Genomic DNA, 21,594 nt, shown 5'->3' on the forward strand with positions numbered 1-21,594 from the left:
GCAGGGCGTTGGGACTGGATGAGCTTTGGTCCCTTTCAACCCAACCCATTCTATGAATCCGTGAACCACGTTTGGTCTCTCCTACCCTGAATTCTGTGACACAGAGGCTCTGTGCCTGTCTTCCTAGGACAAATGCAGAGGTTGCTTTATTACATCCAGTGTTTAAGGCCAGGCTTGAAGGTCTGTAGTGGGAGAGTGAGGGATGCAGCACTTGCTGTTAGCTGTCTCTACAACCAGGAAGGTGATGCTTGAGAGTTCTGTTTGTGAGGGCAGCAGCGCCCTGAGCACACCGGGGAAGAGCATCCCAGCATGGTGGGATTGGAAGGGACCTGTGGAGCTCATCCAGTCCAACCCCCTGCTCCAGCAGGGCTCCCACAGCAGCTTGCCCAGGAGCACAGTAGCTGGGGGGGGTTGGAAGCTCTCCAGAGAAGGAGACTCCACAACCTCTCTGGGCAGCTGCTCAGCCACTGCTATGGTGATGACCCCAGCAGTGATTCAGAGATTCACAGGGTGGGTTGGCTTGGAAGAGACCTTGAAGATCATCCTGTTCAAACCCCCTGCCATGGGCAAGGACACCTCCCACCAGCCCAGGTTGCTCAAGGCCTCATCCAGCCTGGCCTTGAACCTCCAGGCAGGCCACAGCCTCCCTGGGCAACCTGTGCCAGTGTCTCACTACCCACACTGGAAAGAATTTCTTCCTCATCTCCAGACTAAAGCTCTCCTCTTCCAGCTTCAATCCTTTCCCTCCCATATTCCTACAAGCTTTTGTCAGCACTAGTGAGGCCCCCAGCACTGCCCTCCCCATGGAATGGAAACCTTCCACCTCCTGCCCTCCCCTGGTTCAGCTTCTCTCACTCGAGGTCCCCCCTCCACAGCAGCCAGGAAACAGCTGAGCATCTTCCCCTTGGCTGTCCCCATGAGTTACAAACCTCCCTGGTTTGAACTCAAAGAATCCTAGGATTGTGTGGCTTGGAAAAGGCCTCTGAGGTCATTGAGCCCAGCCATCAACCTGAGCCACTAAACCATGAACCCAAGTGCCATGGCCACACATTTGCTCGACACCTCCAGGGATGGGGACTCCACCACATCCCCTGGGCAACCTGTTCCAATAAAGTGCAGATTTTTGGGGGCTGTTTTTGTGTGTCTGGCCCCAGGGGTGTGGTGTGGGGGCTCTGACCATGCAACATCTCCCAGATCCCTTTCTCCTGGGGGACCATAACCCTACTCCTCCCTAGCACCATGCCCAGCCTGGGGTGGGCAGGGAAACAAAGCTCCTTGAGCAAACCTTAGATTGCTCTTAAAAAAAGCAGCTGAGGTGTTTTCCATGACTGGATTTATTGTGGTGGACATTTTCTGATGATTTTGTTTTGGCCTTCCTTGAGGGTACAGTGCCATGCCCTGTGCTGGAAAGGGCCATGCACAGGGCATGGCACTGTACCCTCATTCCAGCATCTCACTGGGGTTTGGGGTGGTGTTCCCACTGGGAATGGTGATAAGCTGCAGGTTTCTTGTGTTTTCCAGCTGGCTGTAAAGTACTTCGTTAGCAGACAGATGCTCCAGGTCTCTTTTGTTAAATCTTTAAGGTCAATTTAATGCTTTTTGTTAGTACTTAATGCATTTCATTAGTATTTAATGCATTTTTATTAGTAGTCTCACAATACAAAGAGAAGCCTCAGAACTAAAACAATCCATTTCTGGAGAGGGACTGACACGTGTTTTCATACCAACTTTATTTCTTCTTTTTTTTTTTTCCTCTTTTTTTTTTACCTTTTTTAAATCATTCTCACTTCTTTTTTAATTGTGGTTTGTTTTTTCCTTTTTTTGGGGGGGGGTTTGTTTTTTTTTTTTTTTTGCACAACAACAACCTCAAGTTGACAAGGAAATGTACGCTGCAGACCAAAAGGGAACCCCATCAAGGCTCTAGTAGTGATGGAAAGCCCTGCCATGAAACTGTGCCAGCTCCCATCCAGCCTGGGCTGGGGCTAGAGGAGTGAATCCTGCCCAGGGTGCTGAGCCCTGGGGGGTTACAGCTCAGCCATGCAGTCACCTTCCAAACCTCTGCCTGTAGCCCTAGGGCCAGTTTATTCCCCCTGGGGTGGGTAGCTGAGTACTTTCCATCTTCAGAGCACTTCAGAGAGGGTGGATGCCCTGGTCCCCCTGGGGCAGGGAGTGTTGGTGTCCCCTTGGCATGGGATGGGGGGGAACTGAGGGATGGGGGATGCCAGGGTTGAGATGCCTTATTGCCCCCCCCCTCAGCTCCCACCATCCCAGCAGCAGGTTGGGGGCAGCTGCCTCCCTGCACCTTGGAGACCACAGAGCACCCAAGCATAGGTGTTGGGCAGTGCCCCTCTTCTGTTTTAAGGGGAGTTGACTACAAAGGAGGAGTTGATTGATCTTGCTAAGTCACCTCCTCCCTAGCATGGAGGGGAAGAAATCTCTAGCACCATAAACAGCCATTCCCTGACTCATTTCAAGTGGTTGGAGAGTGGATGTGCATCAGTAGTTCCCAGGTGCACAGCCAAGGGCACAGCCACTGCCAGGGAGGGAAGGGAAGAGGGAAGGAAGGAGGGAAGGGAAGCAGCAGGAAGGGAATGAACCCAACCCCATGAGCCTGGCTTTGCTGAGCCAGGGCTGAGCCGAAGCAAGCAAGCTGAAGGTTACATTTTGAAGGGAGCAGCCATGCAGACCTACCCCCCAAGGCAGGATGCATGCAATTGTGAACTGCCACCATCCCTAGAAGGTCAACTTAAAGGGCTGGGGGAGGAGTGAACGTTTTTGAATGAGGCAAAACCAGTAAGGCAAGGAATAGGCTTGGTCCAGAAGCAGTCTGAGGAGCCAGCACCCTGCAGTGTGGCTACTGATTGACAGAGCCAAGCTCTTGGCTGTGAGGGGTCACCTGCCCTAGGTGATGCTGCTCTGGCAGGGGCTTGGACTCGATGCTCTCCAGAGGTTCTTCTCAACCCGTACCATTCTGTGATGCTGAGGGACAAGATCAGTGCAGAGCTTTAGTCTGGGATATGAGGCCAGGTGTCCCAGCCCTCACCCAGTGAGATCAGTGCCAGCTGGGATCTTACTTAGCTCCAGCTTCTCTGTCCTGCTCAGAGCAGAGGCCCTTCTCCAGCACAGCTCTTGGAAAGGTGTTTGCAAGCACCTAGAAGTCACCATCTCACCTCTCCTCCCTTACACATCTGCAAACAGTCATGGTGCAGGCAGGGATGCTGCTGGCCATGCCAAGGATGCTCTTCCCTGCCAGGTGCAAAGCCTTGTGGCCACCAGCTGCTGCAAAACAGGGGCTGGTCACTGTCCTTCCAAAGCTTGATCCATGAGCATCTATGGGAATCAATGAAGAACCTCAAGCCCTACCAGAAGGAAGGTGGCCTTGGGAATCCTGGGGGGGAGGGGTTGCATGCTGTATCCATGACCAGGGTTATGTGGGAATGGTCCAGGAACGAGGGAGGCTGGGACAGTAAGGATGTTAATGAGGATACTGAATTAGTCTCAAGGCATGAGGTATGCTGCTGCACACAACCCTTAGCAAATCCCAGAGAAGGAAAGGCAGGCTGGGCTCAGCACCGTGGTGGCAGTGGGTGGCTGGACAGCCGTCACCCAGCCGGCCCCAGGGCGGGGGTGCAGTGCACGCAGCCAAAGCACTCACACATGTCCCTGAGAGCAGCCACTGGCACCGGGCAGACACCAAGCTCCTCCCCATCCCTGCACCCAGCAGCACCAGGCAATCACCTGAAGCATCTTGGCCCCCCGGAGGAGGTGGTGTCCTCGGCACAAGGTGCCTTGGCAGCAGGTTCCTCACACTGCCAAGGCAAAGCTCTCTCTGCACCCCCCTGCTCCCCTGCCCTTGCTCCAGACGATTCCCAGCCGTGCCCCCTGTCCCTCACAGCACCCACCCAGGGGAGGGGATGGAAACCAGCTTCCCAATGCTCACCCCTGCATGAACACCTTGTGCTGGGCCACTCTCTGCCTTTCCCATGGGACTTTTTTGTTGCCAGGTAAAGCTACTGCAAGAATAAATCCCCACCTGCAGGCTGGGCTCCTCTGCTCCCCTCACACCAGGAGGTTTGGGTCAGTATCTACCAGAGCTCCACCTCTACTCCTCCTCCCTCCAGCCCTTCCTGAGGAGCAGCCCCATCCCTGCTCTCACTGCCCTGCCCGCAGGACTCGGCTGCCTCCAGCTCCCCCACTCCAGCATTTTCCTGCTGCTCCCTGGTCCAGCATCCTTCCCACCCTGGGTTTTGGGTTTTGTTGTTGTTCTTCCTCCCCCCAGCCCAGCATTCAACTCCTCCCCAGCCCCCTGCAGAGAGTGAAACCAGTCCTATTTCTCTTTGTTCTGAACTCCTGCTCATGAGCACAACATTTCTGATAAGATTAATCATAATAATCATCATAAGTACTAAAAACAGTATTTACAACAAGCTCCAGGTCAGAATTACACACCAAGCAAACACTCAGCACCACAGAGAGTAGGAGAAGTAAGAGGGGAAGGAGGAGGGGGGAGTTAATATCTCTCGGATACCTTCTCAGGTCCCACACCAAGGCAGGACACAGACATTTGACAGGTTCAACCATTTCTTACACACAAACATTTCGTGTCAGTGACTTGTCAGGTTGGTTGGGGTTGGAAAACTTTCTGGTGGCTACACAGATGAGGTGATACTGGTGGGGATGCTCTACACAGATGCTTATCTAGGATGGCTGCTACTAGAAACTGATCATTAGCTATTGATAAGAAATTCAACCCTCAGCTTCCTTCCTTTTCTTCCCCTCTTTGCCCTAAATCTGATTTGATTTGATTCTGGTTTTGGTCACTGACAGCAGTAGGGCTTTCTAACAGTCCTGTCCTCCCCCCAGCCTGGGTTGGAGGGGTTTGGGGCAGCCCTTCCTTCTGGAAGCAGAGTCCCCTCCTGTCACACCAAGCCTGTCAGGGAATCCCTCCCAAATCCACCTGGGACTTCTGAGAAGATGAGCCAAGAGCCCTGGGATCTGATCTGCACCAGCTGCTGCCCTGTGGCTTTCCAAGGGGGTTCTGTGAGCACCTGGTGTGGTTCCTGTCACCACCACATCAGCAAGTCTTTACCTAAAAACAGCACAGGGGAGACAGAAAAGTTCAGCTTTGGACAAGACCCAGCCATGGTTTCTTTTTTGGAGGCCTAGAGGGCTGTCATCTCCTCTTTGCGTCTCTGCAAGGTCCCAAGGAGCCCTGGACTGGGCTGTGCCCATGTCCCACTGCCAGGAGGCCCATGCCCACCTCTGCACCCCATCTGCACTTAAATCAACCCCCCAGGTATCATCCAAAGCCCACCACAGAGTGCCTGCCCCAGCACAGGCTGGCTCCTTGCAGGCACAGCATGCAGAGGGCATCCATCACTAACAGTGGAACCCCTTGGGTTTCTTCTGGGGTCTGTGAGGGTGGCCAGGATGGAGGGGCCATGGTGAGGAGGAGGAGGAGAGCAGTGCCCTGGTGTGAACACCACCCAGGGATCCTGTGCCCTGTCCCCAAAGCACCACATGGGGCTGTTCAGGAACTCAGTGATCTCCAAGCACTGGTCAGAGAGGAACTCCTCTTACCTTCTGCCTCACCTGAAAGCAGCTTCCACCATCTCCTGTGCCAAACCCTGACACAGGGCCATGCTCCTGCAGGGCGGCTCCTCAGCACCATGCCCCAACAAGCCCTGCTTGCTCAAAAGTGGCCATTCCTGCTCTGAGATGCAGTTTTTCAAGGCAGAAGCAGAGCTGGGGTGAGGTGGGCAGGTTTGTGTAGCTCAGCAGGACAATGTGTGTGGTGGCTGCCTGGACCTCGGCTGCCTCCATAAACCATGGCACTGGAAGAGGAGGAAGTCCATGAGCTTTGACAGTCAGCTCTTTAGACAGTGCTGCCATGCTCGCATGATCTCTGCTCATCCCTACCTCCTTCAAGAGACATTTTGTTCTCAGAAATAGGCCTTGAAAAGCTGAAGAGAGCCAAGGAATGAGCATGGGGACATCTCCTCACCCTTACTGTGGAACTGCTGCCCCTGAGCTCTCTCTCATCCAAAGCCACAGGTCTGGAGGCATTGGGCAGGCAGAGCTCTGGGGCCTGCCTCACCATGTCTGCTCCTGGTGTCTGCCCTGTGACAGTACCAAGGCTCACATCCATCTCTGGGAGGAGGGAAGGGTTATTATTCTGCTCCCTGAAAGGCCCTTGCACACCATCTCTGTTGGAGGGAAATCTCATGCTCTGGGAGTGCTGGAGTGCCCACAGACCAAGCACCCTCTCCAGGGCTCCTGCAGAGCCAAGGATGGAGTCACCATCTGTGGTTCTCCTGGGCTGCTCAGCCAGGGCCTCTTGGTCCCTGCTCTGCCAGGGGGAAGGGGCTTGGTCTATGGGTTCCTCCAGTCCATGGCCAAGCAGGTCATCAGGCAATGCCTGCCATGACAGGGACTTGCTGTGACACCCAGCACCGAGCTCTGGGTGGAGAATCTCCCCTCCTGTCACCCAGGCTATCAAAGAGCCATCCAAAACTGAGCACTTTGGGTCACTGCCTGCCTGGGCTGGCTCCAGATGCAGCCAGGACGTGGTGGTGGTCCTGCACAGCACAACTCCTGAGCCATCCCATCCCATCCCTTCTTGTTCTCTCCTACTGCTGCCAACCATGGGGCTGGCTGCTCCCTGCTCCACCTCACCCAGAGGATGACCACTTCCTTCCCAGCACTCTGAAACCCATCACTGGATCACAGCAAACAGCAAGAGGAGGAAAAACCCTGGAGAAGAAATCTGCATCTCCATGCCACTGCTGGGTGAATTTATTCATGGCTTGATTTTCTTTGCTTGGGTTTTGGTGGTTTGTTTGGTTGGGTTTTTTCTTACATCAGTTTAAGAAGATTTTTTTTTTCTATGAAAGGACAAAATCCTCCAAAGAAGCTGTTGGGCTGAGTGCCCCATCAAGTGATGCTCTGTTCCCCATGAACTGGTGGCTATCTGCTCAGAGGTCCCTGTGAGCCCCACAAGCACTGAACAACAAAGGATGCAGAGGGAGAGAGAGGGAGAGAAGTGTGTAGCTGGGGGACAAACACCAGGGGAGAGGTGGGGGGGGGGGGGGATGGAGAACCCAATGTTGCATCTAAGACAAAGAAAAGAGAAGGTGTTGGGTGTGGATGGGTTGGTTTGGTGACAGGAACCAGGTGCTAGATGTGTAGAAAAGCCTTTTAGCCAGAGATCTCCTCCCGCTGTTCCTTGTTCCTGCGGACTTCGGCTGCGTGCAGTTCCTGCAAAGATGGGAGAGATGACACCAGGCTGGCACCTTCTGCTCTTGCAGCCTCCAGGCTCCTTCTGCCCTGCACACAGGGTTTGTACCAGAGCACAAAAAGAGTCCAGTTTGCCACCCAACATCCCCTGAGGACGGTGGGTGACGCCTGCAAGGAGCCTGGAGGTGATGCAAACCCTACAGCAGACAGGTTGATGGCTGCCCTCTGCAAAGCCTGGTGGCCACACAGTGCCTGGACACGAGGTGGGCCTGATCCTGTGCCCTTGAGCCTGAACTTACCAAGATAAGCCAGATGGCATCTTCTCTACTGACCCTGAAGGACACAATCTCCTTCCTCATGCTGCTCCAGCACGGAGCTGCCCCACATCCTGCCCTTCACACAACGCCCTCTGCCCTGCACCCTGCACTCTGGGGAAGCCCCCAAGGGACCAGACCCCAACCACCCCATCTGGGGGCACCAAACTGACCTTCTCACGGAGCCTCTCCCTCAAGGCAGCCAGGTGTGCTTCCCGGATCTCCCTGCTCAGCTCCATCTTGTAGTTGAGCTTCTCCTCGGCCAGGCGGCTGAAGTTGTTGTTCTCCTCCAGTGCCTTGTGCAGCACCTCCCGCTCGTGTTCCCTCTTCTCAGCCAGCTGCTTCAGCACCTGGGCCTCCTGGGTCTGCACAGCACCAGGGGTGTCAGCCCACCAGAAAGGCTCTGCTGGCCTTCAGCTCCCCAGAGAGGCTTCCTCACCACCTCCTCTGCCCTAAAGCTTTCTGCCACCCTCCTCCATCTCATAACGCTCTGGCTTGGAAGGTCACAGAATGGGTTGGAAGGGACCCTCCGAGGTCACCTTGTCCAACCCCCCCTGCAGTCAGCAGGGACATCTGTAACTACAGTAGGTTGCTCAGAGCCACAACCTGACCTGCCATGGTGCCAGGGATGCTCAAAAGCCTGTCCCCAGCTTTCTTCTGGCCCCTTCAAGCACTTGAAAGGCCACCAGAAGGTCTCCCTGGAGCCTTCTCTTCTCCAGATTGAACAACCCTAGCTCTGTGGTCCTCTGAGAAGATCCACTGCTTGCAACCACTTTAGATTGCTCCTGCTGAGCCAGGTTTAGGGTTTGGTGCAGTTAGTACCCACCACAGAAAGGTCAGAGCTGCTGCAGGACATCTCATTACCTTCCTCCTCTCTTCTGCAGCCTCCAGCCTCCTCTGCAGCTCCTCCAGGGACAGGTCCTTCTTCTTGGGGGGGGAGGAAAGGATTGGGCTCTCAGGAGATAAATCTGAAGGGGACTTCAAGATCACTTCAAAGCTCTGGCCTGATGCCCTCTTATCCAGCTGCTTCACCTCCATGTCTTTGAGGGGGGAAATAAAAACAGGGACTCTGTGAAGCTGTGACTCAGGAGAGCCTTCACCTGAGGGCACAGAGAAGTGAGGCTGCTCCCATGTCCTGACCTGGGTGGTTTTGTCCTGTCTCCAAGATTTCCCAGCCCGTGATCAGCTCCAGCCCCCCCAAGTCAATGCAATTCATTTACGTTCCCCAGGACCCCCCAGTGAGCTGAGGAGCTGCCAGGCTGCCTGCAGGAGCCTCATGCAAACAACACTGCAGCTCCTGTGGGAGCAGGTCTCCTACCTCCATACTGGTAGATGGTGTTAGGGTGGGGCTGGGTGTGGAAGCAGGAGCAGATGAGGGAGAGCAGAGACAGCTCCTTCATTTTCTCCTTGTAGGCTGAAAAAGAAGAAACTGCAATGAGAAGAAAGTCTGATGGCCATGGCAGATCTTCTCATAGAATTTTTTGGGCTTCAAAACATTTTTAAGATCACGGAATCCAACCCTTAGCCCAGCACTGCCAGGGCACCACCAAACCTCAGCACCACATCTCCACAGCTTCAAGACCCCTTCAGGGATGGGGACTCCACCACTGTCCTGGGCAGCCTGGGCCAAATCTCAACAACCCTTTCCATGAAGAAATTGTTCCTCATGTCCCACATTAACCTCCCCTGGGGCAACTTGAGGCCATTTCCTCTTGTCCTATTACTTGTTCCTTGGGAGAAGAGACCAATCCCTACCTGGCTCCAAGCTCCTTTCAGGGAGTTGTAGAGAGCCAGGTGGTCTCCCCTCAGCCTCCTTTTCTCCTCGACCCACACAAGCAGAGGTTAATACTGGTCTCCAATCACAGTAAATCACAGAATCACCACAGAATGGTTTGGGCTGGAAGGGGCCTAAAAGACCACCTGGTTCCAAACTTCTGCCATGGGCAGGGACATCTTCCACTAGCCCGGGTTGCTCAGAGCCCCATCCAGCCTGGCTTCCAACCCCCTGTCCCCACAACCTTCTGCAAAGGACAGGGAAATACACAATCTCTGACAGCTCTGCTGCTGTGAGCACTGCCGTTTGCTCCTCATTCCTGTGGCTGGAGGACACCTCACAGCATCCTCTGTGATCACAAATGCACAAGGTGCTGTCCCAATGGCAGTGCTCCAGGAGCCCTGAGGAGGGTCCCCTGGACTAAAGAAGAGACCTTTGTGTACAAACAGTTCAGTGCTTAAGGGGCTGAGCAGAAAGCTGGGGACAGACTTCTGAGAAGGCTGTGTTGGGACAGGACAAAGGGAAATGGTTTGAACTGACAGGAAGATTGAGACTGGAGAGAGGGGAGAAATGTTTGACACTGAGGATGGGGAGAGCCTGGCCCAGGCTGCCCAGAGAGGTGGTAGCTGCCCCATCCCTGGCACCATTACAGGTCAGGTTGTTTGGGGCTGGGAGCAACCTGCTCTGGTTGGGGATGTCCCTGGGGACTGCAGGGGGTTGGACTGGGTGAGCTTTGAAGGTGCCTCCCAACCCAAACCATTCTATGATTCTCTCATGATCATTTAATCTAAACCAACCACACACTGAGGTCATTGCTCTACCAGTCATGGGTGGAACCAGGCCATGAAGCAGACATGCCCCACCCCTGACCCACTGTTAATCATCTCCTGGCAATGATTTCAGTGAATGGTGCTTTGCATTTCATTATTTGACCTTCAGTAGGTGTCCCCAGTACTGGTTTCTGGTTCTCTGTGTAGAGGAGTGTACAGAATCATAGTCACAGAGTCACCAGATCTTTTAGGCTAGAAAAGACCTTCAAGATCCTCAAGCCCAGCACGCTACAATCCCTGCCTTTGAGTCTGTGCACTGATTTCACAGCTGCCCCTATTCCATCGGGATCTTCCCTCTCTTGCTGTCCTTTCTGTGGAGTGAGCAGATCGTCCCTCTCCACCAATTAAAACGAAACGGAGTGGAGGGGACCAAAGGAGCCGCTCCGCCGAGCTGTGGTGATGCTCTAATGAGCTGTGGAGATGTTCTGTGTCCTTCTCCCTATGCTGGACCCCGCAGCTGCCTCTCGGTTGCAGCTGACAGATGTGAGCAGTATCCTGGGGGGAAGGTGGGGCTGGGGGCTCCCGGAGTCTCGGAAACTGGTGGGGGAGGGCCCCGGCCAGGCCTCACCACTCAGAAAACTCCCTCCGACCCCCGCACTGGCGCGGGGAATGGAGAGGAAGGCAGCGGGAGCGGAGCGAGAGCCCCCGGCCCGGGGGAGCCCTCCCGGAGCTTTCCCTTCAGCACCACCGCCGGAGCCCGCGGCACGGAGCCGGCCAGGGTCCGCTCGGTTCCCATCGGACACAACCAACCTGATCTGCAACGGGGCCAGGGATGGGGCAGCTCCCCCCTCTCTGGGCAACCTAGGCCAGGCTCTCCTCACCCTCAGTGTCAAACATTTCTCCCTTCTCTCCCTCTGAATCTCCCTCTGAGTTCAAACCATCACCTCTTGTCCTGTCCCAACTGCTCCTGATAAAAAGTCTGTCCCCAGCTTTCTTAGAGCCTCTTTGAGCACTGAAAGGCCACCAGAAGGTGTCCCTGAAGCCTTCTCTTCCCCAAGCTGAACAACGCCAACTCTCTCAGCCTGGCCTCACAGCAGAGAGCTTCCAGCTCTCCCAGCATTGCTGTGACTCCCTCTGGCCCTGCTCCAACAGGTCCCTGTCTGTGCTGAGGACTCTAGAGCTGACCCCAGCACTGCAGGTTAGGACTCAGGAGAGCAGAGGGGCTGAATTCCCTCCCTGCCCCTGCTGCCCACGCTGTTGGGGATCAGCCCAGGACAAGGATGGGGCTGGGCTGGCAGTGCTCAGTGCCAGCTCATGTCCAGCTTTTCACCTCCCAGTACCCCAAGTCCTTCTCCTCAGGGCTGCTCTCCAGGCCTTTATCCCCCAGACTCATACCAGAGGTTGCCCTGAAACAGTATTACACCCAGGATCTTGCATTTGGCCTTGGTGCTCCTCATGATATCCCCACAGGTCCACTTCTCAAGGAAGGGAAGGACCAACCCCTGAAGAAATCATCCCTGATCCACACAGCATGGAATGAATGGAGCCCTGAACCCCCCTCCCTTCTGCTCCCAAGCCAGCAGTCACACCTGTGGGATGCAGGAGCACCCAGGGGTGCCCTCACCCACACACAGTTCTGATCTGACACCTTCCTAGACAAGCAGTAGGTGGTCCCTAGATCCAATGCACTGCTCCTAGCCTCAAATGACAAAAGATTTCCTGTGAGGAGTGGTAGATCCTCTGCTTTAGTAAACAAAAGTAAGAACCATAACCTCTGGGTTACTGTGTAGGAGTCTGCATCAATGAAGATCAAGCCCCAGATCTCCTGGAGTGAGCCTGTGTCTGAATCTCAGCCACACCAGGAAGGGCACATGCTTGAAGCTCTCAGGAGTAAGATCACCACTGTAAACCTCAGCATGAAATGTTCCTCAGACCAGTCTGCACTCCCAGTCCCCAATGGATTTAAGGCTTTGAGGACATATTTGTGCCACTGGGCAAAATCCCTGAAAGAAGAGGAGATGGTTGGCCAGAATATGACATGACCAAGTCCCTGCCAGGGCAGCCTGCAGAGCACAAATGGCCCTATTTAAGAAGGATTCAACTGGAAATGGTGAAGTTTTGATTGAAGCCTTTTCTACTCCTGCTAAGTTTGTAAAAATCAGTGGAGCTCACAGCTCTGGTGTGGAAATTACTAACACTACCCAAGTCCCTTCCTGTGGGACCTCAGCCAATGCATCACTCTGGTCTCAGGGGTGCAGCAGGAGCTTTGCCTGGCTGATGAGCAGAGGATCAGGCCAGGCTGCTCACTCAGGGATGAATTACTGGGAATTCATGGATTTTTTGTTTCTAGGCAAACAGCAATGGAAGGATCAGGAGGAAGTTCATTCCCTCTGGTAAGGAACGAACTTCATCACTGACTCATAACAGTGAACTGCTCTCATTATCAGAGTGTTGTTTGGGTTGGAAAAGACCTCTAAGGTCATCCAGTCTAACCATCAACCCAGCACCACCCTGGCCACTAAATCATGTCCCAAAATGCCATGGCCACAGGTTTTTTTGACACCTCCAGGGATGGGGACTCCACCACCTCCTTGGGCAGCCTGTGCCAATCCCTGACCACTCCTGCAGGAAAGAAATTGTTCCTCATGTCCAACCTAACCCTCCCCTAGCACAATTTCAGGCCATTTCCTCTCATTCTGTCACCTGAGACTAGGGAGAAGAGCCCAACCCCCAGCTCACTGCCAGCTCTCATGTCAGATTTGGGGTGAAACATTGCAAACAACTGAGTTGTGTACATTAAAAAGTGAACAAACTGTGAAAGTTATAGAAAATGTCTCAGAGCCCCACCCTGTAAAGTGGGGTAAGTTTGTCTTTTGTTGGCTTCACAGGAGCCTGGGCAGGCATTAAGTGACAAATCTACCCACAAAAGTGCAGTCAGTTCCTCCACACCTCTGAGTGTTGATGTCCTGAGATCTGCTCTGACCTGAGCTGTCCATATTCCATCATCCCCCCAAGACAATTAATCTTTATTACTGATTTTCATCCAGCTGTCCCCTGCACTGCATTTATGGCATGGACAAAATTACTTCCTCCTTGTTGCAAGGAGAGGGAGGGAGGTCACCTGGACCTTCCCCAAGCCCCAGGAGGGTCAGGGTGCTCTCAGCTTGTTTGCCCTCCTGCAATCCATTTTCCCTGCTCCCTCCAGTGCTGTGCAGACCTCCTGCTTTTCTACATCCCTGCTGCTTCACATCAGCACTCTCCACAGCCTGCAAAGTGTTTATCTCCAAGTTAACCCCTGGAGACACAGCCCAGCTGATCCCTGAGCAGCTGTGATGCAGGAGCTGGAGGAGGGGTGGGGTGTGCCTGGCAAAGGGGCTCCACCACCTATTAGTCATTAAAAAGTTCTCTTCTCTGCTTCCTAAGCAGAGACAATTAAGCTGCAGATGGCCTGTTCAGCCTGGCCTTTTGTTTGGTGTTTATGATAGAATCACAGCATGGCTTTGATTGGAAGAGAACTTGAAGATTATGGAGTCCAGCTCTTACCCCAGCACTGCCAGGGCACCACCAAACCATGGCCCTCAGCACCACATCTCCACAGCTCTGAGACCCTTTCAGGGATGGGGACTCCACCACTGCCCTGGGCAGCCTGGGCCAGGCCTGGACAACCCTCAAGGGGAAGAAATTGTTCCTCATGGCCAACCTAAACCTCCCCTGGGACAACCTGAGGCCATTTCCTCTTGTGCTGTTGCTTGTTCCTTGGGAAGAAGAGACCAACCCCACCTGGCTCCAGCCTCCTTTCAGTGATTGGTAGAGAGCCAGCCTCAGCCTCCTTTTCTCCAGGCTGAACAACCCCAGAAGGATGTTTAATGACATCCAGTGAGGCTGTGGAGGCACAAGACTGGTGCAGAATCATTCCCACTGAGCCTGAGGCAGAGAAGGCCTCATTTCTGTGAGCTCAGGCAGCTGAGATGGATGAGGCTGGATGTGCTGTGCCTGACAGCAAGGTCAAAGGAAGGTGATTAGAAGAAAATAATTAGGTTTGCAAAGATAACCTTGGAGAAGTAAAAATTGCTTCCATTAAGAAATTATGAGAAAATGAGAACAGTCCAATTACAGAGGGAGAGAAAGCACAAGCAGAAGGTAAAGAAGCCAACCAAGGAGTCCTTCAGCAACAAAGCTGCAGTGCCAGCTACACAACAAAAGCAGCCACAGCCCTCACTAAGCCTTGAGAGCTCCACAGACTCCAGACATCCTCACCTGCTGTGAATCCTGTCACAAAAAACAACAGCCAGACCTCCACTTCAGTCTAACTCCCTTCCCCTTCACTCCCCAGCCTCCCAAAGCAGGTCAGCAGGAGAGTTCACACAGCCAGAACACACCAGCAGTTGTTTTTTTTGGTCAGTGGCTGTACCCTTCACTGCTGCCACACACCAGGGAGATGCTCACCATCACATCTGAGGCACAGTCACCATGGGCTGGTGTGGAATCACCCAGCAGAAGCAATGTTTGGGTTTCTCTGCCTTCTCCTGGACAGCTGCTAAAGTAGCACCCAGAAGCAGGTTCTAATCAGACATGTGCCTGCAAGAGATTCTTTTGCCTTGTAAAAGTGAAGTTCCCATCCAAGCACCACACACATTTCTAAGGCTATATTCATTCCATCATCCCCTGAGGAAAGAGAAAAAGGTGATTTCTTGAGAGCACAGAGAGAAGGAGAGCTTGACTGAAAGGCTTCTGAGCCTCCAGCATTGGCAGTAGAAGGTTCAGGATGGGGCAATACCATATGGTGCCCACCACTGAAGGGACTGAGGGGACAATCCAGGCCTACACAAAGTCACAGCACCCTCACGTTTAAGCAAGGGAGAGGAAAACCTCAGGCAGCTTTAGCATGCCTAGTTGTGAGGCCAGGAATGACAACCCAGCCTTTCCTCCTGGCCCCTCCTCGGAGAGGCTAACGCCGGAGGGAAGCCTGGGGGGCTGTGACCTCGCTGCATCATTTCATAATCTCCTGTCTCTGGCTTCAACCCAGATGGGGAAAGTCGCACAGCCCCAAATTATCCAGCCAGACACCCCTTCTGTGGTGTAGCAGAGCACAAAGCCTCAGCAGATGCTGGGGGAGGAGGTGTGAGAGCTCAGTCCCTGCAAGGTCTGCCCGGAGCAGGGCCAGCACCGCAGCTCAGCCCGCACTGAGCATGTGCCAGCATCCTGCTGTGCTCCCGCTGCCAGCCGACGGCCGGGAGAGCACTCTGAGGACGGCAGGCAGGACAGAGAGAGGGCTGGTGGGCTGGGAAAAGCAAGCCTCATTTCTCTTCATCCCAGGGATTTGTTTGTTTAAACAAACCCAAGGAAACCTTCCCATGGGGGCTGAGCCCCCAGGCAGCACCCGCAGAGAGCTGCAGCTGCTCTCCCCCCCCTTTGAGGATTTGGTTTCAATGCTGATGAAGAAAGAAATAATGAAGAAAGCAACCAAGACTCTCTCCTTAATTTCAGGATTTGCTTTCCTTTTCCTGCTACATCCCAGACTACTCTCCATGCCTGCTCCAAGCGCTGTCTGTCAGCCCTGCACAGGCTTAGCTGCCCTGGCAGACAAAGAATCACCACAAATACCTAGAATGGCTTGGGTTGGAAGTGACCTCAGAGATCACCTACTCCAACCCCCGTGCCATGGTCATGGGCACCTCTCAACTAGCCCAGGTTGCTCAAGGCCTCATTCAGTCTGGGCTTGAACACCTCTAGGGAGGGGACATCCACACCCTCCTGGGGAGGGACAGGTCCCAATTCTTCCATCTTGCCACAGCAGCTTCCCCACCACTTCCTACTCCCTGACGTTGCTTCTCTACTCGACCTGAGCCACAGGGAAACGTGGTTCCTGAAGCACTTGATGATCCTGAGCCTCCTTTGCCAGTCAAACTGCATCTTTGAGAAGATGAAACAAGCCACAGGTATGTGGTGGGTCGGGAGGGTGGGAATGCAGCAGCTGGAACATGCATGTCACATCTCAGTGTGTTTCATCCACCACCTCGTCCACCTCAGGTTCAATGCAGCCTTGGCTTGGACAGCTGGCAAGCCTCAGCCATCCCTCCCACCCCCACCCGGCAAGCAAGGCCCAATCCTGCTCTGTGGGGAAGGCAGGGAGATGGGTGGGACCTCCCTCGCTGAGGCAGGGACAGATACAATGGCTGGAGATTTTCTGTCACAGACACAGCTTTGCAGTGCTGCTTTAGCATCTTTAATCACATGCAAAGCCCACTCGGGACCAGCTGCACCTTTACATCCCCCTCCATCTCACTGTCACATTCATAGATTCATCCTTCTCCCCCCTGCACCTCCTGGCCTTTTCAAAGGAGAGAGGAATGGAAGATGCACAGCAGGAGACAGAGGTGAAGGCCAGGGAAAGGAGCCAGATGTGCTGCCTGGTCCCCTGGGGCTGCTTCCCTGTCTGGGTGGGGGCACAAAGCACTGTCTGCTTTTCCTTTTTGTCTGCTGTTCCTGCTCAGCCCTGCATCCCAGCCCTCGAGGCTGCAGCTTCCCCCACCCAAGCCCCTCTTTTCACTGATGAATTCAAAGCCACTGCAAGAGAGAACCCGAGGTTCCTAAAGAGGAAGACCCTCCAAACCCACCCCCTGCTCATTGTACCATCACAGGCTCTCTTTTTCCTCCTTCAACTGCATTCCCAGTCTCAGCCATTTGAATCCCTCCTCCCCAGTCAAAAGCAACCAGATACGACTGTAGTTACTGGCTGGACTGGAGCAGCTCAGCATTCCCCAGGGAGGTGCCACCCTGCAGCCAAAGCCGAGCCCAGGGCAGGTACTGGCAGCCGCTGCCGTTCCCGGTGGTGCTGCAGGGGTGGGGGGCTGGGAAGAGCTTCCCTTGCAGCATCTCCTTCACCCAACGCCATCAGAGGACCGCTCCCCTCTAACATCTTGTAAGGACGAAATGTGAGCTGTGGAAGAAATCTAGGGGATGGGAAGCCCTGGAAACAGACAAAACCCCAGCCAGGTTCTTCTGCTTGGGTGATTTTTGAGGGCATTTCTGTCTTTATCTTCTTGTCCTTCTTTCCATTCCCCTCTAAGGCAACAAATGAGCTCCAGACCCCAGACTGTAACTGCTAATTTCTCTGTATCTGGCCACAAATATTTCTTCAAGGGGTGGGAAGAAACTCGATCACGTTATGGCAATAACAATTAATTGTCTGCGGGGGGGAGAGGAGGGAGGGCAGGAAAAAAAGCTGTATCATGTTATGAGAATAATAATTAATTGGCAGCAGCAGCAGCAGCTTCTAGCAGCAGAGGGGAAGAGCAGCAATATTTCAAAGGGGTGACTTTCTCACACGTGTGTTCCTACTGAAATAAAAAGCCCACCTGCAATCTTGCATCAGAGGGGGTGTGTGTTGGGGGGAGGAAGGGGAACAATGCTGCCTCCTCACCAACAACTCCCTTGAAATGCACCAAAAAGAGAGAGGAATCGCCCCCTCCCCTCCCCCCCCCAAAAAAAATTAAACCCTGCTGGTTCAATAAACGGCTTGATGAGAAGCTCTCCTCCCCATAACAAAGAAAAACAAAACAACCCCAAATAAAAAAAAAACTACCCCAAAAGATGCTTGTCCTACCTGAGACGGTGCTGGCCATGCTGCCGCTGCTGCTGCTGCTATTGCTGTTGCGGGTGCTGCGGGTGCTGCAAGGAGCTGCGGGTGCTGCAGTGCTGCGGGAGGGCAGGGACTGACTCAGCTGCAGGGGGCTGCAGCCATCCGCGGTGGGGAGAGGCTGGAGAGCCCACGGAAAGGGAAGGGCTGCAAAGAAAAGAGAAGGGTCACCAGTTCCGAATATTTAATCAGCCTATCCAGCCTCCTCTCCTGGCTGGCTTTGGGCAGCAGATCCCTCCCAGGCAAGACCCGCGGGGGGGGGGGGGAGGAGATGAGGAGACACACCCAGCCAAGCTCTGGCAGAAAGATGATTTTTTTTTTTTTTTCTCCTCTTCCTCCCTTTCTTGTCTGCTCTAGCCTGGCTGAGCTGCCTTTTTTTTTTTTTTTCCTTTGATGAAAGCAAAAATAAGCAAATTATTTGATTTTTCTTCTTCTTGAAGCCATCCACTATAATGTGTTGCCACCTCCACAGTGCCAGGGCTGGGAGCTGAGGGATAAAACCCAACCCTTCCCTTTACTTAGGCTGAAGGGTAAAACCCAAACCTCAACCCTCCCTTTACTTAGGCTGAAGGGTAAAACCCAAACCCCAACCCTCCCTTTACTTAGGCTGAAGGGTAAAACCCAAACCCCAACCCCTCCTTAGCTAGGCTGAGGGTGAACCCCAAACCCCACACTTGGCAGCTTTAAGGTGATGGTGATGGGAGTGAGGATGCCAGACAGGTTTAGCATTTTTAGGCTTGCTGGGTTTTTTGGTTGTTGTTTTTTCACCAGCACAAAGTTTGGGAACAGGGTGGGGAAACTGCTGTGAAAGCAGAGGAAGAGCAGAATGGAGCCTTCTGATTTCAGTGGGACTTCTCCAGGCACCAGCAGCTCTTTTCTTTCCCTTTTCTGGTCAATTTCTTGTCCTTTCTATCATCTCCAGCTACGACTGTTGTTACACATGTTGATTTTAGAGCATCACACACACATTGGGGACAGAGGAACCCCCTTCAGTCCCTGCTGCCACCTGCACCCAGTCCACCACAGCTGCCCAAAAACACCTTGGGGCCCATGGCTGTGATCCCATTGATCCTGCCAGCCCCTGGCCCTCTTGAGCCCAATGTTATTCTGCTGCCTGCACATCCCCTCTGGCTGAGCCCCCCCCCCCGTCCCGATCTCCCAGCACGCTGCAATGCAGACACTCCCAAACCATTCCAGCAGCTGCAGGGAACTACAGGTTGCTGGAGCAGCTGCTGGGGCTTTGGCTTGGCCAGGGGCAGAAGCCACAGCAGGACCTGCTAAATTCAGCTAAAAAGACAAAAAATGTCCTTCTTTCCTGATTTTTTTTTTTAATCGACCCCCACCTCCCCAGTCTCCAAGTGTCCTCTGCCTTCAACACTGTGTATAAAAAGGAAAATAAGTAATAATTAGAGAAAATAACTCTAAATCAGAGTAATATTAACATTATCCACAGATTTTTAATGTCTTTTAGGAACAGAAGCCAATATCCAATCTGAAGCTGGATGTTACTGCTCGAGTTCTCTGTCTGCAGCAAATCAGGTGTGACATTTGGTTTTCCTTGGCTTTTAGAGATCCCAGAATCCCAGCATGGTGGGGATTGGATCCAAGGGACCTCTGGAGATCATCCAGGCCAACCCCCTGTTAAAGCAGGGCAGCCACAGCAGCTTGCCCAGGGTCACAATGGCTGGGGGGAAGGTTGGAATGATTCCAGAGAAGGAGACTGCACAACCTCTCTGGGCCCCTGCTCCAGGGCTCTGCACCCTCACACCAAAGAAGTTTTTCCTCAGGAAATTAACAATGAAAGGTGAACATTATCTGTTGGGAAATGAAATGAGGACCGTGGGCTGTGGTACAGTAGGCTGCAACTGATGGGACAAAGGCAACAGTGACATCAGCACAAGATTCCCCCCAGCACCTCAAGCTGGGAGAAGCTCCTTTAGTTGGCCTAAAATCCTCTAATAATTACCAATTCCACATAAGGCAGCAGTCAATGCTCTGAAAATGTACAATAATAGAATAGAAAGGAGAAAAAGGAGAGAAACCAGGGAAAGCAACATCACAAGCAACCCAGGAAAACATTTCCCTGAAGGCAGGAGGAATCAGAAGCTTGTTCTGGTGTCTCCTCTTTAGCATCTACCATGTGAGAAATGAGGCTGAGTTGTACGAAGAATCTGGCTCAGGAGGAAGAGGAAGAAGAGTTGTACCAACTCTGTCATGTCAAGGTGTAAAGGGAGCTGGGAACTGAGGAGAGCCCAGGGCCTGCTCAGCTGCATGTTCAATGAAGTTAGCAGTGTCAAGCTGCATGACTGAGCAACCACAGTGAAGAGCAGCACAGGTTGAACATGTGAAGCTCTGAACTCTGCTCTAGTTGTTTCTTTCTGGCCTCCACCACAACACCAATCCCATCTGCTTTGCTTTCCTCCTCTGTAAAGTCCTCACCTGCCTAATAACAGGGTGGTTGTGATGCAAATGGAAGGCTCTAGGTGGGAAGCTCTTTTGTTTTTTCCCAACAGCAACGAGACAGAAAGGTTCTGGATTAGCTGCATTCGAAGGGATCAGATCATTTTGTGGTCAAACAAAGTTTTAAATGGTTGCTATGGGAACCACCACATCTCAGAAAGACCATGAAGAGCAACTTAAACGTCTCTCATCTGAAAGGGGAAAAATAACCTTCATCTGAAAATGCAGGAGGTTCATGGCTGGTTGTTGCTGCTCTTCAAATTCTTTTGTCCCATTCCTCAAGATTCTTTCTTGTCTGGGAAGAGAGATCCTGTCAAAATCCCAGCATGGTGGAGGTTGGACTAAGGGACCTGTGGAGCTCACCCAGCCCAACCCCTGCTCCAGCAGGGCACCCACAGCAGCTTGCTCAGGAGACTCTACAACCTCTCTGGCAGGCTGCAATTCAAGACAAGGTGGTTTGTAACTCATGGGGATACCCAAAGGGAAGATGCCCAGATGCTGTGGAGAGGGGACCTCACCTTGGTGTGAGAGAAACTAAATGAGGGAGGGCAGGAAGCTGAGATTTTAATTCCCATGGGAGTTTGCTGGCAGCTGCCATGGCTGGCAGAGCAGCTGCCCAGGGAGGTTGTGGAGTCTCCTTCTCTGGAAAGATTTCAGTTCCCCCTGGCCATTGTGATCCTGAGCAAGCTGCTGTGGGTGCCCTACTGGGTGACTGGGTGATCTCCAGAGGTCCCTTCCAACCCCCAGCGTGCTGGGATTCTGAGCGAAACCCCAGAATGTCAAACCAGGTGTCAGACCAGCACCTCTGTCATGTGTCTAACCCCACACAAAGAGATGCTGCAGCTCCAGCAAACCTTCACAATGCTTTTGCAGCCTCAATAAGAAAGCAGTTTTTTATTCTTTATACTTAAAACACGTTGCTTTCTCTGTTGTGTTTTTAGAAGCCCCTGGTGCAGCAAGGCTGAGGACAGTAGCACTGCAGCCCTGGTCACCTCAGGTGAATGGTGCAGAGGAACAAGGCTCTGGAAGGATGAGCAGCGCTCAGCTGGTGCTGACTCATGTTTACTGCTGGCCACCACACATCTGCTGACTCACACTGCTTTGGGCTTGGTCACCTTCCAGCTCTCCTCCCTCCCTCAGAAGGTAACCCTGCCTTAACCAACAGCACTTACCTAAGTTAAAATAATCTGATTTGGCTTTTTGATACAGCACTTTGTAATTTTCTACACAGGATTGATGCTAGTCTTTGATGCAGGAGAGAGAGATCTAGAGGAGCTAAGGACACAGTTAGTTAGGAAGAGTTTTAAACCTTTATTCTCTGTCACAAACATCTCATCCCACACTTGTGTTTTACCAAATCATTTATTTTTCAGCTTGATCTTGCACAGCTGGTACCTAAAG

At 53.0% G+C, this 21,594-nt stretch overlaps 1 protein-coding gene across 1 annotated transcript; it reads right to left on the reverse strand.

Annotated features, from left to right (window-relative positions):
* Positions 1-7,197: 7,197 nt before the first annotated feature.
* STMN3 (stathmin 3) lies at positions 7,198-17,724 on the reverse strand. The gene is made up of 5 exons (XM_054391822.1): positions 17,701-17,724; positions 8,869-8,964; positions 8,415-8,590; positions 7,724-7,915; positions 7,198-7,257 (listed from the first exon to the last, which is right to left on the reverse strand). Exons 1-5 carry the CDS (start codon positions 17,717-17,719, stop codon positions 7,198-7,200), a joined length of 543 nt encoding a protein of 180 aa, XP_054247797.1. The 5' UTR covers positions 17,720-17,724.
* Positions 17,725-21,594: the final 3,870 nt, after the last annotated feature.

This window comes from Indicator indicator, chromosome 24, assembly GCF_027791375.1.
Source record: "Indicator indicator isolate 239-I01 chromosome 24, UM_Iind_1.1, whole genome shotgun sequence".
Lineage (NCBI taxonomy): Eukaryota > Metazoa > Chordata > Aves > Piciformes > Indicatoridae > Indicator > Indicator indicator.

Excerpts from the sequence above, each read along its gene's own strand:
- STMN3 (XM_054391822.1), bottom strand. Across the intron at positions 7,916-8,414 it reads CTGCAGAAGAGAGGAGGAAG|ACCCAGGAGGCCCAGGTGCT; the intron begins GTAATGAGATGT and ends GGTGCTGTGCAG. Across the intron at positions 7,258-7,723 it reads GGGAGAGGCTCCGTGAGAAG|GAACTGCACGCAGCCGAAGT; the intron begins GTCAGTTTGGTG and ends CCATCTTTGCAG.